At 43.6% G+C, this 23,368-nt stretch overlaps 1 protein-coding gene across 2 annotated transcripts; it reads right to left on the minus strand.

Moving 5' to 3' along the window:
* Positions 1-3,558: 3,558 nt before the first annotated feature.
* On the minus strand, positions 3,559-23,354 carry LOC308679077 (INO80 complex subunit E-like). Of its 2 annotated transcripts, XM_081346315.1 has the most exons (7): positions 23,250-23,354; positions 21,380-21,450; positions 17,502-17,554; positions 13,450-13,525; positions 11,946-12,063; positions 5,180-5,308; positions 3,559-3,944 (listed from the first exon to the last, which is right to left on the minus strand). In XM_081346315.1, exons 1-7 carry the CDS (start codon positions 23,337-23,339, stop codon positions 3,741-3,743), a joined length of 741 nt encoding a protein of 246 aa, XP_081202441.1. In that variant the 5' UTR covers positions 23,340-23,354; the 3' UTR covers positions 3,559-3,740. The 2 variants fall into 2 exon arrangements, with proteins under 2 accessions (XP_081202441.1, XP_081202442.1); XM_081346316.1 differs by lacking the exon at positions 5,180-5,308.
* Between the last annotated feature and the right edge of the window lie 14 nt (positions 23,355-23,368).

The following is a 23,368-nucleotide window of genomic DNA, read 5'->3' on the forward strand; positions in this document are numbered from 1 at the left end:
TTCGCCTGCCTGCCAAAAACCAACCGGAGGGGCCCAGCACCCAAAGACCCCTCTTTTGCACGAGGACGTTTGCACGTTTCAAAACTACTTGTCGTGGGGGGACCATTTATGCTATGCTCTAGGAGAGGCACTTACTGTAGATGGAAGGCCACGCAGGGGTGGGAGTGGGGAAATTCCAGGCAGATGCAGAAGGGCTAGAGAGCCGAGAAGAGCAGGAGGCATTTGATCGGCAGCCCTTGGAATTGCTACGTGTCCCAAGCGAGCATCAGACGGGAGGGGGGGGAGTCAAAAACAGATCCCTCCGTCCTTCCTGTCTTTCTCTCCCCCCCCCCAACTCTTCTTTCTCACCTTGTAACCTAAGAGTGGTCGTGAAAGGCTTCTACTTTTATATAACTCATTGCTGGCTGCAAAACGTATTTTTTAAATCTTTCAAAAAGAACAAACCAGTCGAAAGGATGAAGTAATCTTCATTTTAAAAGTCCCCGATATTATTATTATTATTTTCTTATTTTCTACATGGGCTCTTGTTCCTCTTAACTTAGAAATGTCAGAAGCAATTACTGTAGTATTTCTGCACCATAAAAAAAAAGGCATCTGCATTGATTTTCCATATGGCTCAGTTGTGCTAATTAAGTTGCTGTCTTCAGATGCATATTGGTCCATGCTATGCATCCTTTTGATTTCTGTGTAAAGCAATCCTTTCACCTACCCACGTTCCTCCTATTGTTTCTACGTTGTCCTCTTTATTTGCTTTAAGTTCAGTGCTCTGCCTTTTTCTTCAATTTACAAGATATTCAAATCTGAAAAGATTCTGGGCAAACTGAGAGTTGGGGAGGGGGAAACCAAAATGTCAAATCTGAACGGAGGGTAAAGATAGAGCACATGGATGAATGCAGAATAAAGAACAGCAATTTGGGGGAAAAATATGACTCTACCAACATATTTGAAATTTATATGGCCTTTTCTTGCACCTTCTTTAAAGTGCTACCTCAGGCTTAACTGGTGAACCATTACAGATACTTCTCACTTTTATTTATACCATGAATCTCCTTTCTATAAATCTTTTTTTATTATTTTTTTATTTTTGTTTTACAGCAAATAATTTGCATTAGTCTCTTTTTGTAGTTTCAGGGCATTTTTCCACTGAGTTTTAATCCTATCATTCAGGAGAGTTAACTATCTTTTCCAGTTCTATAAGACTTGCAAGTTTATTAAGGATTTTATCACTTTATCATTGCCATTAATAAACATAGTTAGAATCGGCAGCATCATACCTCATGTCTGTGCTTTACAGGAGATTTTTGAAGTTTCCCAGCCCTGAATGCACCAAACGGTGGGAGCTCACACACGCTGAACACGTTTGCCAATCTAAACACAATAGGGGACCAATCACAGAATTCCCAAGTGCCATTAAAGTAGTAAACTGGGAAAAATAATTAAGATTAGTGTGAATCAGTCAAATTTGACACGCTTCTCAGGAGGCCTAGAGCCTCTTTTATTATGTTTTACTGTGTTCCTGATATTGTTCCAGCAAACTGGTCATTTTTTCCCCCTTTTCTTTCTATGGAGCTCCTCTCCTGACACCACAATTACACCCTGTGGTTTCTCAAAACAGTTCAGAGAACAGCTATCAATCTACCTTAATGGGCAATTCATACAGCCCACAGAATTAAGCTAGAAATGTTCTCATCCTCTGTATCAATCTTGAATAGGACTTGTGTTACTTAAAGCAAAGTTTTCTGTAACTTTGCTCCAGACAAACAGGGATTGGACAGGTATTTTTTTAAACAATCAAGTGGCAAGCCCACTATTGCCTTCTCCTTCTCCTAATGCAATCTCTACGATTCACTTACATTTCTGGACTATATACCGTTCTTCTTAGAGCTTTTCTATAATTCTCCTTGTTCCTAAAATGTTCAGCAACTTCTCCAATGTCATTTTCTCCGCAGCCACATGGTTTTCTCAATATCTGCCTCTCTCTCTCTCTCTCTCTCTCTCTCTCTCTCTCTCTCTCTCTCTCTCTCTCTCTCTCCCTCCCTCCCTCCCTCCCTCCCTCCCTCCCTCTCTCTCTCTCTCTCTCTCTCTCTCTGGAATTGCTTGTAATTGTGCCTTTTTAGATGTTTCTAGTTTAGAATGTAAACAAGGCTTAGGTTGACCATCATATGTTTACAAAACAGACTTGGGCCAGTTCTAACCTGGATTGGGGAAGGGGTTTGTTCAAAGTCAGCAAGCGTGAGGGGCCTGACCCATGTACAGAGTAGATTTTGCCTTCCTTTTAGCCTGAACAGACAACCAAGCGGAAATTAACTGTTAAATGCAGAAATGTCCATTTAGCTTATTCTTATTTTAATCACTATGTGAGCGGGAGGGTGGGGGAGAATTACCATTTGAATTTTCTTCCAGAGGGACCAAAAATATCTTGGACCCCCTCAATTAAAACCACTCATTTCCTCTCTGAACAGCATAGCTGTTCACCAAGAGACAAGCAGTACTCAAGTGACAAATCTGTTTGCTTTGTAAGAGGTGAATCAACGCTGCAAGAGAGGTAGTGTCTTCCATCTGTGTTTATACACAATTGTTTCACAGCCGAGCTCTTTCTTTTCTCTTAAAGCTGATTCACCCATGCCTGAAAAATATTCTCTTCTTTCAAACCGATAAAAGATTCTTCTTTTATCCTTACAATTTTTACTATGGGACTCTTTCTTACTGTATTCCCACCAGCACAAAAAAAAAATCTGTAGCAAAAACCATGAAGCACTGCAGCGAGCAGAACTTTTGGAGAAACCATCTGGTAAAATAACCTAAAAATGCAGTTACAAAAGAGGGGATGTTTTCAGCTCAGCTAAAACAGTCGCAAACATTTTGAAGATTAAACTGCACTTAAGTTGGGTGTGGAGCAGTGATAGATGTCAAATGTTTACACGTGCAGTAGAAAAACTCCCTAGTTATTGCTCTCTCTTCCAACCTGGACTATGGGTAGTCCACAACTTACAACATTTCGGCCCGGAACATCTGTCACTAAGTGAAGTAGTTAGGCAAGTTGTGCCTAATTTTACCTTTTTTGGGTCATTAAGCAAATCACACAGTTGTTAAGTGAATCTGGCTTCCCTATTGCTTGTCGGAAGCCAACCAGGAAAGTTACAAATAATGGTCACGTGACTCTGGGACACTTTAACTGTCATAAACACCTGCCAGTTGCCAAGTGCTCAAATTCTGATCACGTGACTGGGGGGGGCTTGAGATGGTTTTAAGTGCAAGGACCAATTGTAATTTTTTTTCCAATGCCATTGTAACTTTTGAATGGTGACTAAACGAATGGTTGTAAGTCGAAGACCCAGCTGTAGATTTGAAGCATTTTTTTTTAGAATCTTTTCTTTTCTTTTGCAGCAAAAGAGAGATTGGCTCTACCTCATCAACAGATGTAATTATTTCGAGCAGATTTTTCTTTTACCAGTGTGTAAACGATGGCATGTCACACAACAGGGTCAGGAAATGTCTCACCAAACTGTTAATAGCCCAAGGATTTCAGGGGAGGAAAGGAACATAAGAGTGTAGAAATCGCAACTGGACGCTTTTAATACAAAAACAAAATCCCTTTTATTGACTGTTTTGCATGTTTCCCCCCACCCCCCGAGTCTGTAAACAAAGAAATAACAAAATAAAATGGAGGGGCACCATCTCCCTCGCACGCAACCGAGAGGCCTGGGTCCTTTCAACTGACGCGCCTGCTTTGCCACTTATCACTCGGGGATATCGATGACCAGCTCGTCGTCGCCATCCAGGGGGTCTTCACCGCTTCCCTCCCCTGTGTCACTGAACATCTGGTGGGGCACCGTGCTGAGGATTGTGGGGGGTGGCAGCTTGGGAGTCCCTCTGGGTGAAGGGAACGGCAATCCCACCACGACGGGGGAACAGTCCGAGTGGGAGGCTGGGGGCAGCGGGAGCTGCAGATGGGAAAGAAGAGAGAAAAACTGAGACGGATGTTGAATCCTGTGGCTTTTTTCTTCCTTTCTCCTTCTCCTCCTCACTTCCTTTCATAGACCCATAAGGACGCTTTGGTTCTTTGTCCAAATCCATCCGTTGGCATTTGTTAAAGTGTGGTTGACGGCTTAAGGCAGGGATCCCCAGACTTGGACCTTTTTAAGATTTGTGGACTTCAACTCCCAGAATTCCCCAGCCAATCAAGCAGGAGATCTCATACTAGGGATCTCCAAGCATGGCTGGCTGGGGAATTCTGGAAGTTGACGCCCACAAGTCTTAAAGGTGCCACGTTTGGGGACCCTTGTCTTAAACATAGGGTTGAGTCATTCACAACCCACAAACCACAGGAGTTCCACCATGTCCCTCAAGAGCATTCCAAGAATGTGCAGCGCCAACAATTCTCCCGCCATTTTTCAACAGCTATGGGCTTAAGGGGTAAAATGGATGCTTTAGGGCCAAAGGCCCCTGAAATCTTCCCCAAGGGTCAGAACAGTTATGCTCCCTGCAATCTGAGTAACCATGTTACCATTACCAACACCTCTACAGCTCCTGGCTTCACACTTGAGTTCCGTGCCTTACTTTACTCTATGGACCACTTAATGCGGGTTTAATATACCATGTTGCACAAATGTATCCTGGTATTTGTGAGCCCAGTCACGAAGATGCAAGGCAGGGTGAAAAATTCCATAAATCAGTAAGATTCTTTTCTCACAATGTAATGCTGAACGTCTTAAGAAACCCCTGAAAACCTGACAACGGCTCCGTTTTCATCTAGACACTTTTTGTGACTGTAGCCCAAAGCACGAGAATCAAAAGCAAGTTTGGATGAGTGAATATCTGCTGTAGGCGTGCAGTATTATTCACAGAACATTTCATAGAAGCCTCAAGCCACGACAGCGCAAGGGTTCAAAGTTAATTTGAAGTTTGAAGCATAGCTGCATCGCTTCTTTTATCGTGGCTTATTCACCCCACTCAATCAGGGCAACTTCCCTAAGAACAAAAAAGTTTTTCAGTGTCTGTAAGCTGAAACACATCCATTCTTGCATATTCATGTCACCCACCCACCCAAATGCGAATGCGGTTGTGAATTTAATCCAGCGCTATAGATTCCACATCCAGCATGCCCCCTAAAGCAAGACTGCATATATAGACAGACAGCCCTCGTCTCCATCCACCCCCACCACCTTCCTTGAGGTACCTTGAGCGTGTGGGGCCTGGCTGGCCGCTGGGCAGAGCGAGTAGCGTTGCTGTCAGGCTGGGGGGGAACAGGTTCGGGCCCCAGCGCCAAGTAGTCAGAGGGGAAGGGAGCATAAGTGGGTGAATTCAGCTGGGTGGGAAAGGAATGGCAAGAGGGAAGAGATGGAATAAAAAAAAATCAAAATATGAATGATGAGCAGGTGATTCTCCCCAGTTGGAGAGGGTTGTATTAAAATTGATCCGAACACATCTGGAGGATATCAAGCTAGGGAAGGCCAAGAGTTCTTCTTCACACCAGCAATGGGCCGATCTACTGGCAGTCCAACTGGGCCCCTCCAGATGATTGACATTCTCATCACAGACAGCCAACATGGGTGTTGGTGTGGATGATGAGCATGGTAACATTTGGATGGTGCCAAGTTGGAAAAATCTAATGTAACCCATTTCTTTCCTCCTTCACAGCCCAACTGGATCCTTCCACAGAATCCACAGCTCTCCCAATTTTCCATATTTATATATTTCTTATATAGTTTCTATATTCCTTATATACTCACTCAAAGTTTTCTTTGTTTAGATTATTACACTAATTTTAAGCATTAGATTTTCTCTTTTTAATGTAAGATGTTCTGGACTTGGGAAAACAAACAAAAAACCTCAAATCTGGTTCCTTAATTATGTTTTTCCCCCACAGTACAATGCCTAAAATGGAAACCTTTCCAAATGCTTGGATTGCTTGGTGCCCTCTTTTTAACCACTTGTGGAAATAGTTCTCCAGAGTCATCTTTTTTTCTGAGAAGTTATAAATCCACAATTAAATCCCGCAAGACAGATTAACACCAGCATCTTGCTCAGACTCTCATTCTCTACGATTTGTACTACGTGGGCCACCCGGGGCTTTCAGATCCCTAGCCAAGATGATGAATGGACTCAATCTCAGTCAATGACTAATACATAATAAAACTCAGCAATGTAAAACAGGTTACATGCATAAGGGTCAGCGCAAATCATAACATTAACTGGATGTATCAGTTAGCCAGCTTTTATATATGACATAACTAAGCTTAGCCACACTTAACCTAACAGAATTACGTGGATTTGAAAGTAAAACAAAAATGTGAATACAACCAGTCAGAATGACTGGGAAAATTACTGAGATGTGGGGTTATCAACCTGAATGTGTACTAGCAAAAAATAGGGAATATAAGAAGACATATTTCATGGCTTCAAAGACCCCTTTGGTGCATCGGCAAACTTTTAATTTAAAAGAGATGCTCTTGTATTCACCTAAGACTACTTAGGGCAGACTTTCAGTTGTGCCAGGGAACTTAAATGCCCTTCTACATTTAAGGATTCAAATTTGGTTAAAGAAAGAGCTAAGCTGAAATAGATCCTTGGAAGAGATCTAGGCCTAACTAAATATTAATACCCCTTCATGGATTACTGCCTTGTCGTGGCAAAGGGGCTTGCGTAATTCAATGAAGCTATGAGCTATGCCGTGCAGGGCCACCCAAGACGGACAGGTCATAGCAGAGAGTTCTGACAAAACGTGATCCACTGGAGAAGGAAATGGCAACCCACTCCAGTATCTTTGCCATGAAAACCCTATGGACAGTACCAAAAGGCAAAACGATATGACGCTGGAAGATGAGCCCCTCAGGTCGGAAGGTGTCCAATATGCTACTGGGGAAGAGCAGAGGGCTAGTACTAGTAGCGCCAGAAAGAATGAAGCGACTGGGCCAAAGCCAAAAGGACGCTCAGCTGTGGATGTGTCTGGTGGTGAAAGGAAAGTCTGATGCTGTAAAGATTTTTTCTCCATAGAAACCTGGAATGTAAGATCCACGAATCAAGGCAAGCTGGACGTGGTCCAACAAGAGATGACAAGAATGAACATTGACATCTTAGGAATCAGTGAACTAAAATGGACAGGAATGGGTGAATTTAATTCAGATGACCATCAGGTATACTACTGCGGGCAAGAATCCCTCAGAAGAAATGGAATAGCCTTCATAGTCAATAAAAAAGTAGGAAAAGCAATACTGGGATACAATTCCCAAAATGACAGAATGATCTCAGTTCGAATCCAAGGCAAACCATTCAATATCACAGTAGTCCAAGTCTATGCCCCAACCACCGGTGCTGAACAGGATGAAATTGACCGGTTCTATGAAGCCCTACAGCACCTTATAGAACTAACACCAAAAAAATGATGTCCTTATCATCATGGGGGATTAGAATGCTAAAGTAGGAAGCCAAAAGATAACCGGAATAACAGGCAAGTTTGGCCTTGGAGTACAAAATGAAGCAGGGCACAGGCTGATAGAATTTTGTCAAGAGAATACGATGGTCATAGCAAACACTCTTTTCCAACAATTCAAGAGACAGCTCTACACATGGACATCACCAGACGGACAACACAGAAATCAGATTGACTATGTGCTCTGCAGCCAAAGATGGAGAAGCTCTATACAGTCAGTAAAAACAAGTCCAGGAGCTGACTGTGGCTCAGACCATGAGCTTCTCATTGCAAAGTTTAGGCTTAAACTGAAGAAAGTAGGAAAAAGCACTAGGCCACTCAGGTATGAATTAAATCATATCCCCTTTGAATATCCAGTAGAGGTGACAAATAGATTTAAGGAATTAGATCTGATAGACAGAGTGCCTGAAGAACTATGGACGGAGGTTCGCAACATTGTACAAGAGGTAGCAACTAAAACCATCCCAAAGAAAAAGAAATGCAAGAAAGCAAAATGGCTGTCTGAGGAAGCTTTGCAAATAGATGAGGAAAGGAGGGAAGCGAAAGGCAAGGGAGAAAAAGAAAAACACGCCCAACTAAATGCAGAATTCCAGAGAATAGCTAGAAGAGATAAGAATGCCTTCTTAAATGAACAGTGCAAAGAAATAGAAGAAAACAATAGAATAGGGAGGACCAGAGATCTTTTCAAGAAAATTGGAGAGATGAAAGGAATGTTTCATGCAAAAATGGGCATGATAAAGGACCAAAATGGCAGGGACCTAACAGAGGCAGAAGAGATTAAGAAGAGGTGGCAAAATTACACAGAAGAACTATACAAGAATGAGCTTAACGTCCCTGATAACCACGATGAGGTGGTCACTGACCTCGAGCCACACATCCTAGAATGTGAAGTGAAGTGGGCCTTAGAAAAACTGAGCAACAACAAAGCTAGTGGAGGTGACAGTATTCCAGCTGAGCTATTCAAAATCTTAAAAGACGATGCAGTAAAAGTGCTGCACTCAATTTGCCAGCAAATTTGAAAAACTCAAACAGTGGCTACAGGATTGGAAAAGATCAGTTTACATTCCAATTCCAAAGAAAGGCAGTGCCAAAGAATGTTCAAACTATCGCACCATTGCACTCATTTCACATGCTAGTAAAGTTATGCTTAAAATCCTACAAGCTAGACTCCAGCAGTATCTGGATCAAGAACTACCAGAAGTACAGGCAGGATTTCAAAGAGGCAGAGGAACTAGAGATCAAATTGCCAACATACGTTGGATCATGGAGAAAGCTAGGGAGTTCCAGAAAAACATCTACTTCTGCTTCATTGACTATGCTAAAGCCTTTGATTGTGTGGATCACAACAAACTGTGGCAAGTTCTTAAAGAGATGGAAGTACCAGACCATCTTATTTGTCTCTTGAGAAACCTATATGTGGGCCAAGAAGCAACAGTGAGAATGGACATGGAACCACTGATTGGTTCAAAATTGGAAAAGGAATCCAGCAAGGCTGTATACTGTCGCCCTGCCTATTTAACTTATATGCAGAGCACATCATGAGAAAGGCAGGGCTAGATGAATCAAAAGTTGGAATTAAGATTGCCAGGAGAAATATCAACAACCTAAGATATGTAGATGATACCACTCTAATGTCAGAAAGTGAAGAAGAAGAGTGCAAAAGTTGGGTTGAAATTTAACATTAAGAAAACCATGGCATCTGGCCCTCTCAATTCCTGGCAAATAGATGGGGAAGAAATGGAGGTAGTGACAGATTTTATTTTCCTGGGCTCCAAGATCACCGCAGATGGGGACTGTAGCCAAGAAATTAAAAGACACTTGCTCCTGGGGAGGAAAGCCATGGCAAATCTAGACAGCACACTAAAAAGCAGAGAAATCACCCTGCCAACAAAAGTGCGTATAGTCAAGGCTATGGTCTTCCTAGTTGCAATATATGGCAGTGAAAGTTGGACCATAAGAAAGGCTGAGCGCCAAAGAATTGAGGCCTTTGAACTCTGGTGCTGGAGAAGACTCCTGCGAGTCCCCTGGACTGCAAGGCGATCAAACCAGTCAGTCCTAGAGGAGATCAACCCTGAGTGCTCTTTAGAAGGCCAGATCCTGAAGTTGAAACTCAAATACTTTGGCCACCTAATGAGAAGGAAGGACTCACTGGAGAAGAGCCTAATGCTGGGAAAGATTGAGGGCAATAGAAGAAGGGGACGACAGAGAATGAGGTGGCTGGATGGAGTCACTGAAGCAGTAGGCGTGAGCTTAAATGGACTCCAGAAGATGGTAGAGGACAAGAAGACCTGGAGGAATGTTGTCCATAGGGTCGCGATGGGTCGGACACGACTTCGCAGCTAACAACAACAAATATTAATATCATAAGTCCATTAAATCCATTGTGGCACACATTTGACTAATTGCAGAGAGTTAAGGAAAGCCCAAAGAGTTCCATTTTTTTTAATCTATTGCTTTAGGCCAGGATGAAACAAAATTATCAGTAAGGACCCTACACAGACAAATCATATTTTGGCCCAATGTGTAAAAATATAACCAAATATTGGTCTTGATCTAACTCAGGCTGACCTACAGTGGAAGAACTGCATCTGAGACACAGCAAGAAGTTTGGAAAATGTTTCTAAGAAATTTAGTATGGACTCTTTCTAAAGAAGCTAAGGAACTACATGGACCTAACTGGACATCATATAACAACTATGCTTTAAGTACACTTGGGTGTAGCAGAGCTAAGTGACATCCCTTTAGTGCAAAACGGTATTTTTCAACTGTCAGTTTAAGTTGTATGGACTTCAACTCCCAGAATTCCCCAGCCAGCATGCCAAGGTTGCCAAGGTTGCGAAACCAGGTAAAAGTAAGATTGAAACACTGCAACGTATCTCAGGGTCTTTTGTGTGAGAAAAAAAATCATCATTGTGTTATTCTTCCCATTTAAGCTTAGATGTCTCCCTTCAGCTTCCAGATGATCCAGGACAGCAGAAACATGAAATGCCCTCAGTCCAAAAAAATTCAAAATTTAAATCTTTCCAATGCTTGGGAAGGGAACCAGGGATGCAGAAACAACTTACAGCTCTTCATTTAGGCTTTTTTTAAAAAAAGGAGTTTATATCCAAATGTATTAGAATCGTGTGTTGTGTTCTTCCAGGCATCCAATTACCATTGACTAAGATAAATGGAGGCCTAATTTTTATGCCTATATTCAGCGCTAAGCACTTGGAAATAATGAGGTGAAATGGAAGTGACATGGAAACCAAGCTAAAGAAGAAAACATGGGATGAAGCCAAAGCCTTGTGATACTAGTATCAGTTGGGTTAGCAGGACAAAGTAGAACTAGTAGACTCCCAGCACCTGCAGTTGTAAAACATGCTAATCGTGGTTGTGGGAAGTGGGCTTCTGGCTTAGAATGCCATGTATGCTCAACCCACTTTGGGGTTTTTTTCCATTTCAATGATTTGTGCAAATCAAAAAACGTGAGTTAATGAAATAACTCAGGGAAGGAAGCACACTGGGCAAACTCAAGCATTCAGTAAATCTTTTTTTTATATTAAGGTGCCCTTTGGGGGGGGCGTATATTATGGAACAGAACTATTAGGTTTGTAGTGTTGGGGTTTGGGGTATTTAGCAACAGTCAGCAGTCCCACTTCCAACACAACCATGCTGAGCATTGCACTTTCCAAAAACTCCCTTTATTTCAAATGTGGTACCTTAGTCTAGGACAGGGGTAGGCAACCTTGGCTCTTTATGACTCATGGACTTCAGCTCCCAGAATTCATGAGATAGCTGTGCTGGCTCAGGAATTCTGGGAGTTGAAGTCCACGAGTCATAAAAGAGCCAAGGTTGATACCCCTGGTCTAGGAAAAGTGAAGAAAACAATAAGGGCTGAGAATTCTCTTTGCTTTATCTGACTTAGTTTCTTGTACAGGCAATCCTTGACTTGTCATCTTTCGTTTAATGACCATTCAAAGTTACAGCAGCACTGAAAAAAGTGACATGCCTGCTTTTTTTCACACTTATGACTGTGACAGCATCCCCACGGTCATGTGATTTACATTTAGATGCTTGACAACTGGTTCATATTTATGACGGATGCAGCGTCCCGGGGTCATACGATCAACATTTGTGACCTTCTGATAAGCAAAAATCAACAGGGAAGCCAGATTCATTTAACAACCGTGTTACTGACTTAACAACTGCAGTGATTCAACTGAACAACTGTGGCAAGAAAGGTCGTAAAACGGGGCAAAACCCGCTTAACCACTGTCTCGCTTAGCAACATAAATTTTGTAGTGCTTAGCAATGGGGCTCAATTTCGGTTGTAAGTGGAGGACTACCTATAATAGATTACAACTTTCAAACTAGCAGAGTCAAAGCGAGAAGAGATCTGATCCAGCACACTTGAAGGAAATCAAGGCTGGGGAACCAATCAATCTCAGTTAAGTCTTTTCCCAGCTTCAGGGCCCACTTTGGACAACTATCTACTCAGCCCTATTACCCAGATGGAGACAGGATTACTCACTGAGGCTAAGTAGGGCGATGATGTCCCTGAAGCTGGTAGCCCAAAACCAGATGTTGGCTGCAGAGAAAGACCTGAGGAGGATGGTGATGAGGCACTGCCAAGCTGGGGGCTTTGTTTTCTGTGAGCAGAAAGAGATGTCATGGATGAACAGCTGCCAAAAATGTGCTCCATGGAATCAGCCTGTCTTGTTTACATGGGAACCACCCATTGTGCTAAAACAGGGGTGTCAAACTCGCAACGTCACGTGACGTGTCGCGACTTTTTTCTCCATTGCCGGCAACGGGATGGGCCCGGTTTCATTAAGGATGCATCCAACCTGCGGGCCGGCAGTTTGACACCCCTGGGCTAAAAGCTATATTTTTCAAGAAGGCAGTGGGCAAAAAAAGGCCCCCTGGCTTGCAAAAGAGATCAACTCACGACTGTGCAAAGCCATGCAACGGCTCCGAGGAACAGCTTTGAAAAAGGCAGGCACAGCCCTACCCCTCTGTGTATTAACGATTCAGCTGTGGAGGTGGGTTGGTAGCATCACGTTTCTGGGTGTGCAGCAAACGAGTAGGTTAGATTGGCCGCTCAACTATGAGACACTGGTGAAGCAGGCACAGCAGCACCTGCATTTTCTGCGTCATATGTGAAGAACACATCGTCCTTCCCCTGTCCTGACCCCTTTCTATAAAGGGGCAAATGAAAGCATCCTGTTCTGTTGCATTACTGTGTAGTTTGGAAGTAGTACTGCTTCAGACAGGAAGGTGGTGCAGAGAGTGGTGAGGACCAGAAAAGATGGCTGGTACTTCACTTCCTTCTATCCAGGATGTGGCGTATAAGTGCTGCTTGACCAGGGTCTGCAGTATTGTCAGGGATGCTACACATCCCCTCCATGACCACCTCTGATCGTTACCTTCTGGGAGGTGGCTTTGTGGTATCCTAACCAGAACAACTAAATTTTGTACCATCTAGTATCAACCTTGTTAACGCTCAAGATTCTTTTTTCCACTAGGTATTCAAAATGGACTGTGATTTACATGGATATGTATACATTTGTGTATGTATATGCGTGCATGTGTATATATACACACACATATACATATGTATATGTATACTCTCTCTCTTTCTCTCTCTCTCTCTCTCTCTCTCTGTGTGTGTGTGTGTGTGTGTGTGTGTAATTTCATTTTAATGTGTGCCACTGTGTACACAGAAAAGTGACAGTGAAGGTTATCCTACCTATCTTATCTTTTCTAGCCCAGTTTTTCTCAATCTTGGCATCTTGAAGATGGGTGGACTTCAACTCCCAAAATTTCCCCAGCCAGCTGTAGCCTGTAGGCCTAGTCTGAATCTCACAAGACCATCCACTTCACCCCACCACCACAGCACTGCATAAAGAAAGTCACTCTGGACGTGTGTTGAAAATGTCTAAAAAAATTCTACCTCTTTTGTCTGCTAAAGAGAACAGGCCCTTTTAGCCTCAGTTAGTCGTTTATCTCCATCCTGAAGCCTATCACATACTCACCTTTTGAGGGATTGAGGCTCCGTCCCTTTTGGCATCTCTCCATCACTGTTATCGGAGGAGGCTGTTGCTTCCGAATCTGATTCCGGGAAAATAAAATCAGACAAAGTCACTCCACCCACTTCTGCCAGAGATTACAGAGTTCATATAATGGTGCCGTGTGCATTTGCCTCGTTTCCTTGGTTAGGTGATCTGATCCAGGTTAGGCTCCCCAGCGATTTTCATGACTGAGAGAGAATCCCTCAAATTTTCTGGATTCAAGGTCAAGATAGAGGTAGTCCTTGACCTACGACCACAACTGATGCCAGAATTACCATTGTTAAGCAAGGCAGTTGTTAAATGAGTTGCGCCCAATTTTATGACTTTTGCCACAGTTGTTAAGAGAATCACTGCTGTTGTTAAATGGATCAGGTGGTTTTTAAGCAAACCCGGCTTTCCTTATTGACTTTGCTTGCTGGATGCCGGCTGGGAAGGTTGTAAATGGTGATCACATGACCCCCGGGACACTGCAACGATTGCACGTACATGCCAGATGCCAAACAAATTATGATCGGGTGACCACGGGGAATGCCGTGTCAGTTTTAAGAGCAAGGACTAATTGTAAGTCACGTTTTTCAGTGCTGTTGTAACTTTGAACTGTCACTAAATGAATGGCTGTAAGTCAAGGACTAACTGTATTGCATTGACTCCCTGTTCAGACACTAAATATAGTTTCCTTTGCATAGAAATCCACCTTTTCTTAGCTTGGCTCTGCAAACTACCCAGAATAACAGAGTTGGAAGGGACCTTGGAGGTCTTCTAGTCCAACCCCCTACTCAGGCAGGAAACCCTATACCATTTGAGACAAATTATTGTCCAATCTTTTCTTAAAAACGTCCAGTGCTGGAGCATTCACAAGTTCTGGAGGCAAGTTGTTCCACTAATTCAGGGGTAGGCAACCTTGGCTCTTTTATGACTCGTGGACTTCAACTCCCAGAATTCCTGAGCCGGCCATGCTAAGGGAAAAGGGAGAGGTTTCCAAGCTTGAGCCATGCTGGCTCAGGAATTCTGGGAGTTGAAGTCCACGAGTCATAAAAGAGCCAAGGTTGCCTACCCCTGCACTAATTAATTGTTTTAACCTTCAGGAAATTTCTCCTTAGTTCTAGGTTGCTTCTCTCCTTGGTCAGTTTCCATCCTTTGCTTCTTCCTGCCCTGAGTTGCTTTGGAGAAGTGCTTGACCCCCGTCTTCTTTGTGGAAACCCCTGAGACATTGGAACACTGCTATCATGTCACCCCTAGTCCTTCTCTTTATTATATTAAACATATGTTTTATCATCCAGCCCCCTAATCAACTTTGCTGCTCTTCTCTTTGTTGCCCCTGCACTCTTTCTAGAGTCTCAACATCTTTTTTACACTGTGGTGACCAAACTGGATGCAGTATTCCAAGTGCGGCCTTGTAAAGTGGTATTAGGATTTCACGTGAAGCAAACACTTATCAACCCTATTTACTGAACTATACACCTCCCTGAGGTAAACCGTGATACCGCCTGAATTCTCAGATACCAAAATCTGCATTTATTTACACTTCTAATCTGCATAATTCTGAACAGTCAAACTGTGTTTTGGAACAAGTCACTCATCCAATTTATTTATACCTCACTTTTTGCTAGCAGCTTGCTCTTTTAACTGAGGTTATTGGAGATACCGCAACAGACCCATTTGCAACAAAATGAAGACATCTCCACAACAGCTTCAACATTCAATTTCTAACCATTCATCTTTACAGAGACAGCTTTCAAATAAAGAATGTCATGGGTCATTTATCCAATCTAGTCAAAATCACCAATGGGACTGAGCAGCAAAAAAAAAAAGTAGATAAATTAGTATAATAGGGAGGCTGCACTGGGCAGCTAAAAACTCCCCTGGCAATTTGATATTAAAATAAAAAGCCAACGTCAGCCAAATATAAAATATAATAGAGAAATAAAAGTGCTTAAGAATAACATTTCCTGGCGGAATCAAATATTAACAAGTAATCAGCAGCTGTATCCTGAAGGAATATAGCAATTAAATTTTAATTTTTACAAGGACCAATATAAAAAGATGCTCTATAGCAGAACTGGAAAAGAGGGACCAGTCACACTAGCTCAAAGGAGGGGAAAACAAGCAAGGAAGATTAACAACAGAATGGTTCATGTACTGTACATAAATAAATTTCCTTCTCCATGAAGAGAGATAGCAGCCTCAATGTACTCTCCTAGGCTATAATTTAGTTTTCCCTAGTTAATAGGGCTAGTAATTTTGGAAGTTGTAGTCCAGGGTTTCTCAACCTTAACAACTTTAAGAGGAGTGGACTTCAACTCCCAGAATTGAATGTTGAGAAACACTGTTGTATTCCAGGGATCAGGTTAAGAGAAAGCTCAGGATTAAACCACAACCATGGATAACTATTTGTATGCTTGCTTACACAGTTGGTCCACATTTAATGACCACTTGTTTAGCAACCATTCAAAACTTACAACGACACGACATGCAGTACTTATGACCGGCCCTTTTGTTTACAATCGCTGCATTCACAATTACAATACTGAAGCATCCCCAGTCGCATGAACACGATTTGTAGCCTTCTCTGCCAGCTTCTCACAATCACAAGTCAATGCGGAGGCCAGCAGGTGGTTAGGTCTCATCCCGCGAGGTCCTCATTTAACAACCTGCGTAGTCCTCACATAACGACAGCAACCCGGACTGCTAAAACTGCCATCCACTAAGCAGCACAGTCGTGTGGTTTTTTTTTATTTACGACTATGTCACTTAACGACTGAGTTTCTGAACACAGTTGCCGTTGTTAAGCGGGGACTACCTATATACACTTGCAATATTTTTAAAAACACAACTGTCTGTTGAACCGACGAGTCTAGTACACCTTGAGGCCATTTTTAAATGCCAAGCAGACATAATAGCTATACAGGCAGACCGCAACTCGTAACAGTTCATTCAGTGACTGTTCAAAGTTACAATAACACTGGAAAAAGTGACACGACCATATTTCAACTTACGACCATCGTACCATCCCCATGATCAAAATTGAGACATTTGGCAACTGAGTCGTATTTATAATAGTTGCAGTGTCCTGGGGTCACGTGATCATCTTTTGCTTCCTTCTGACAAGCGAAGTCAATGAGGAAGCCAGATTCACTTAACAACTGTGTCAAGAAAGTCATAAAACAGGGCAAAGCTCACTTAACAATTGTCTCGCTTAGCAACAGATGTTTTTGGGCACAATTGTGGTCGTTACATTGAGGACTATCTGGTATTCAAGGGTATTTTCTACATGATTTAGCTATTAACTGATACCATCTTAAGCCAGAATCAGAAAATCGACCGCTGTGGAATTTGCCCTGCTTTGATTCTGTAATATCTATTAGCAAGTAAAATATGCCTTGGTATTTTCTGCGGAATATGGACCACCTTTATGTTTAAAGAACAGCAACAGCTGATTATAAGAATATCAGATTCAGTTAAGATTTATTTATTTGATGTGAAATCTTTTATCCTGCCGTGTCACTGTTTTATTCTCATCCCACCTGAATAGCTGAAATTATATCCAGAACAGCCAAATTAATAGTATTAAAAGGTAAAGGTTCCCCCGCACATGCGTGCTAGTCGTTTCCGACTCTAGGGGTCAGTGCTCATCTCCGTTTCAAAGCCGAAGAGCCAGCGCTTGTCCGAGGACGTCTCCGTGGTCATGTGGCTGGCATGACTAGACGCCAAAGGCGCACGGACCGCTGTTACCTTCCCACCGTAGTGGTCCCTGTTTTTCTACTTGCATTTTTTACGTGCTTTCGAACTGCTAGGTTGGCAGAAGCTGGGACGAGTAACAGTCGCTCACTCTGTTACGCAGCACTCGGGATTCGACCCGCCAAACTGCCGACCATCTGATCGACAAGCTCAGCGTCCTAACCCACTGAGCCACCGCGTCCCTTATTATTATTAAGCCCCTATATAAAAAGAAAGTGGGGGGAAATCCTCCCCTTTCTCCCACAGCCATTGAATGGAGGTTGTGAGTCTCACTTTACCTGAGGAATCGTCATCCACATTCTCATACTGGAGCAGGCGATCAAGCAGGAAACTAGAAAGAGGAAAGAGGTAGGAAAAAGGCATGATCCAATCTGATGCTTAATTGCCAGGAAGAAACCGTGGCCTTCAGCTGGCTCCAAAGATTTGCCATTATCCTGGGCCATCCTCTCTTCCAGGACAGGCATCCAGAATTGAGCTGCAATTATTTCTTGGGAAACAATGCAGGTAGTCCTCGACTTACAACAGTTCATTTAAGGACCATTCAAAGTTACGACGGCACTGAAAAACGTGACTTTACGACCGTTTTTCACTTACGCCCTTTGCAGGATCCCCATGATCACGTGATCAAAATTCAGACGCTTGGCCACTGGCACGTATTTATGACCTTTGCTGTGTCCCAGGGTCATGTGATCACACTGTGCGACTTTTTGACAAGCAAAGTCAAAGGGGAAGCCAGATTCACTTTAACAACCGGGTTACTAACGGACCAACTGCAGCGATTCACTTAGCAACTGTGGCAAGAAAAGTCGTAAAAATGGGGCAAAACTCGCTTAACCAATGTCTCACTTAAGGCCGGAAATTTTGGGCTCAATTGTGGTCGTAAATCGAGGACTACCTATACTCTGAGCACTTCCTTCCTTCCTTTTTTTTTCTTTTGCACTTCTTGTATCTAGAATTCAGCTCTGACTCTGAAGGCGGATTAAAGGGCCAAAGACTAAAGAACCTTGAAAATCTGGTGCAAAGTAAAAACTTCCCCAAACTCCTGGTGACTTTGTTTGGTTTTTTTTAGCAACAATGAAAGTGGTTTGTCAGATTTAAAGTATTTTTTGACTTCCCAGCTTGTGCTGCGGCCTGGTACAAGTAATTCTTGACTTACAGCCATTCATTTAATGACTGTTCAACAGAAATTCTGGCCCCAATTGTGGTTATAAGTCAAGCACTATGTGTGTAGGTAATCCTCAACTTGCAACAGTTTGTTTAGTGACCATTCAAAGTAACAACAGCACTGAAAAAAGTGACTTATGACTGTTTTTCACACTTACGACCATTGCAGGCTCCCCCCCGGGTCATGTGATCAAAATTTGGATGCTTGGCAACTGACTCATAGTTATGACGGCTGCAGTGTCTCCGGGGTCCCCTTTTGCAACTTTCTGACAAGCAAAGTCAACGGGGAAACCAGAATTCACTTAACAACCATGCTACTAACTTAACAACTGCAATGATTCACTTAACAACCGTGGGGCAAAATTCACTTAACAAATGTTTCACTTAACAACATAATTTTGGGGCTCTATGTGGTCATAAGTCAAGGACTACCTGCACTCCCTGGCAGTCTGAGGAAAATCTGGAACTGGTGGCTCAGCGGCCTAAGATTCATAGTTACAGCTCTTGATAAGAGAGATTATTGACAGATACAGGAAGTCCTCGACTTACAACTAAAACTGGAACCAGAATTTCCATTGCAAACAAGGTGGTTGTTAAATGATCTACACCTGATTTTACGACACTTTTACCACAGTTGTTAAGCAAATCACTGCACATGCGAAATGAATTGTGTGGTGGTTAAGTGAATCCAGCTTCCTCCACTGACTTTGCTGGTCGGAAGCAAAATCCGCAGACAACGGTCATGTGACCCCGGGATGCTGCAGCCATCATAAATACATGCTGGGTGCCAAGCAGCTACATTTTGATAATGTGCCCGTAGGGATGCTGCAGCCATCATAGGTGCAAGGACCAGCTGTCAGTCACTCTTTCAGTGGCATTATAACTTTGACAGTCGTTAAGCAAATGGTTGTAAGTCGAGGATCACCTGCACTAGCAAAGCCATTAATGTGAAGAAAAACAGCAACTGCAATCAGTAAGTTTCAACTTATACACTCTACATGGCAGGTCCAAGATTCAAATCTAGGCATTGCAACTAACTCAGAGCCATTCAACTCTCAACAGAGAAAGCAGCTGACCTCTCTGTCCAGTAATACTGTAATGCAGAGGTCCCCAACCTTTTGGGCACCAGGGACCGGTTACATGGAGAGAGCTTTTTCCGCAGACCAGAAGGGATGTGGTTATGTGTGCTGCCTGCATCCTGTGGATGGGGCTTTCCTTGTTTGTGTGGACCGGTTGCTAGCATACTGCAACCTGGTACTGGTCCACAGACCGGGGGTTGGGGACCCCTGTTGTAATGGACCAATCTGGCTGCAGGCCCTTTGCTCGCTACTAAGACTTTACAGTCTCCATTGCAAATATTAACAGGTTTGATCTTACTTGGTTTCCAAGCCTAGACTAGGTGGCTGCATATATCTCAAAGACACATTAGCCCTTCCTGGGATTTTGTTGTTTCATTTTGTGTCTTTTAAGCCTGTTTTGACTCCCACCTGAAACATTCCATGCAGGGGTTTTTTGGCAGCATCTTTCAGACATGATTTGCCACTGCCACCTGAGTGGCTGGTCCAGCTGAATTTGTGTCCTAAAGCAGGACTAGAACTCCTAGCCTTCCAGTTTCTAGTCTACCGGCTTTAACTACTACACCAAGGCAGTGGTAGATTTCAAATATGTGAACAACCAGTTGTCTGTGTGGATGCCGCTTCCGGAATTCCATTCTGGGCCTGGGCAACAAAAAATTAGCTACCGGTTCTGCCGACGTGGTGCAAACAAGCTGAATCCCACCACTGTACCAAGGGTGTCCGATCTTGGCAACTTTAACACCTGTTGCTGGCTGGGGAATTCTGGGAGTTGAAATTCATGGGTCTTGAAGTGGCCGAGGTTGGACACCCCTGTACTCCACCAAATATTTCTATCTGTTACTCAAATTATTAAACTGCCACCCAGCCATCGAAGACTTCAGATGCAAGTGGGAAAGAGCGTTAATTCTGTCTCTCCATCTCCACATTCTGATTCTGATTGATCTCTTGGCTATTGGTTTGCCTCATTTCACATACCGTATTTTTCGGACCATAAGACGCACCAGACCATAAGACGCACCCAGTTTTTAGAGCAGGAAAACAAGAAAAAAAATTCTTTCTCCTTCTCTCTCTCTCCCTCTCTTTCTCTCTCTCTCTCTCCCTCTCCCATTGTCCCTTCCTTCCTTCCTTCCTTCCTTCCTTCCTTCCTTCCTTCCTTCCTTCCTTCCTTCCTTCCCTCCCTCATTGTCCTTCCCTCTCTGCATTAGAGCAGTACCCGCGGAGGCGGCCCTGCAGCCCTGCTTTCTCTTGCAGAAAGCAAGCTGAAACGGAGTGAGGGAGATTGCCAGAAATGCGAATCGGCCAATCTCACGCTCCTGCAAACTCCCTCGCTCGGTTTCAGCTTCCCTTGCTACAAGAGAAAGCAGGCTGAAACGGAGTGAGGGAGATTGCCAGAAATGTGAATCGGCCGATCTCGCGCTCCTGCAAACTCCCTCGCTCGGTTTCAGCTTCCCTTGCTACAAGAGAAAGCAGGCTGAAACAGAGTGAGGGAGATTGCCAGAAATGCGAATCTGCCGATCTCGTGCTCCTGCAAACTCCCTCGCTCGGTTTCAGCTTCCCTTGCTACAAGAGAAAGCAGGCTGAAACGAGGCAGATTGCAGCAGCGCGAGATCAGCCGATTCGCATTCCTGGCAATCTCCCTCACTCCGTTTCAGCCTGCTTTCTCTTGTAGCAAGGGAAGCTGAAACCGAGTGAGGGAGAGTGCAGGAACGTGAGATCGGCGTTTCTCAGCACGTGCCGATTCGTGCTCCTGACAATCTCCCTTGCTTTCCACTTGTGGAGGTTGGGGCTGGCCATACGGATCACCTTCGGACCATAATACGCACCCTCGTTTTCCCCCCCACTTTTGGGGGGAAAAAGTGCGTCTTATGGTCCGAAAAATACGGTAGCTTCTATCCTTCCTTATCAGATCAGCTTACCTTTTATCCCGTGAAACTTTCAAGAGTTTTCTTTGTGCTTTTCTCAGCTCTTCTTGGAAACATTCCTGTTCCTGAGAATTGATTTAAAATGGCTAAGCGTGAGCAAGGAAATACTGTAGTTCATTAAATAAATATCCAGACCATTTCAAGTATCCTAAGAGTAATAACAATATGTACGTATTTTAAAATGAGACATTATTAAAATCTGATCCCATTACAGGCTTAAAATTTAAATCTAAAACCTAAACCAGGGGTTGTCAAACGTGGCCCTTTTATGACTTGTGGACTTCAACTCCCAGAATTCCTCAGCCAGGGCACGCCGAGACGCCCTACGCACAGTTACTCATGCGCTTGTGACCTCCCGTTTGGACTACTGTAACGCTCTCTACATGGGGCTGCCCTTGAAGACCACTCGGAGGCTTCAACTGGTGCAGAATGCGGCCGCGCGAGTTGTAATGGGGGTTTCCCGATACTCCCATGTAATACCTCTACTCCGCGAGCTGCATTGGCTTCCGGTTGCCCTCCGGGTGAAATTCAAGGTGCTGGTTATTACCTATAAAGCCCTACATGGCCTGGGTCCGGGGTACTTGAGGGAACACCTGCTGCCGGCTTCAAACGCCCTTCGCCCAGTGCGCTCCCACAGGGAGGGTCTGCTCAGGGTTCCGCCGGTAAGAGATTGCCGGCGGGTGACACCCAGGGATAGGGCCTTCTCAGTGGGAGCGCCTGCCCTCTGGAACCAGCTGCCGGTGGAGCTGAGGACTGCCCCCGACCTCCGATCATTCCGCCGGGGCCTGAAGACCTGGCTCTTTGAGCTCTCGGGCCCAGGCTGAGGAGAAAATTATTTTAATTGGGGTTTTTAATAGCACAGGGTTGATTTAATATTTTTTTAACTTGGCTTTTAACTTTTATATGTTTGATTTTAACTCCCTGTAAACCGCCCTGAGTCCTCAGGGAAAGGGCGGTATATAAATGCAATAAAATAAATAAATAAATAAATAAATAAATAAATAAATAAATAAATAAATAAATAAATAAATAAATAAATAAAATACTGTGGGACCAACCCCCTCCTCAAATTCTGTAACCTGTTAGTTCAGTGTTTCTCAACTTTAGCAACTTTTAAGATGTGAATAAAACACAACTGCTGGGTTCACCTAACATGTGATACCTGAACAAACAGTAATAGTTTACCAGGATGGTCAGCAAAATAATCAGTCACAAATTGTAGATGTGTATATTACACACTGGCCTGTAAAAACTAAAGTTAGTTGGATCTAACTAATTGCTGAATGGGTGACCACTAAGGCACAGACAACTCCAAAACACATCCCAGAATAAGGCAAGGGCAAATTATTTCTGAGCTGCTCCCAACAAAACAACTTAGGTCAATTAGGACCTGAGCTTCTGGAGCAGTGCTCCTCAACCTGGGGAATTCTGGGAATTGAAGTCCACATATCCTTAAGTTGCCATGGTTGAGAAACACCAAACCCTATATTCACCGTTAAACATGCCATGCACCACTACCTTCTTATGGACCACATGGGCAAAATAATAATCTTTTTGTAACACCCACCGTCCTAGAAGGTCTTGTCTCTCTGATCATCCTCATCTTACCTGTAATCACACCTAAATTTATCCAAAATCCACACGTGCTGCCTTTCCTCCTCAAATGACAGGATCTCTTTAATTGTTTAGGAGGCATGCGGTCACTATGACTTTTATCATTTATTCTTTCTTGTAAAACTCTCCTTATTAGTCTCGCCCCCCACCATGCCCAGGTCTTCTTAAATTATTTGCTCCTCCAACCCACTCCCTTTCTTTCTGGCTGCACCAATTCCCACTCCTCCCCCCCAAATTCCCTGCCGCTTACATAAATCAGGAATTTGAGCCTCCTCTTTAAGGCTCTATAACGCCTCTTGTAGCCCCCACCGCCCGGATCGGGCTCTCCTGCTCCGTTCATGCCCGGCTGGGGAAGTAACGTGGGACAGG

Source organism: Vipera berus (genome assembly GCF_964194415.1).
Source record: "Vipera berus genome assembly, chromosome: Z".
Lineage (NCBI taxonomy): Eukaryota > Metazoa > Chordata > Lepidosauria > Squamata > Viperidae > Vipera > Vipera berus.

What these genes read in the sequence shown, in the direction of transcription:
- LOC308679077 (XM_081346315.1), bottom strand. Translation starts at nt 23,339, where the DNA reads ATGAACGGAGCAGGAGAGCCCGATCCGGGCGGTGGGGGCTACAAGAGG. An exon ending in GGCTCAAATTCCTGATTTAT is followed by an intron (nt 21,451 to 23,249) that starts GTAAGCGGCAGG and finishes ATCAATTCTCAG; the next exon opens with GAACAGGAATGTTTCCAAGA. An exon ending in CCAGGCCCCACACGCTCAAG is followed by an intron (nt 3,945 to 5,179) that starts GTACCTCAAGGA and finishes TCCCATCTGCAG; the next exon opens with CTCCCGCTGCCCCCAGCCTC.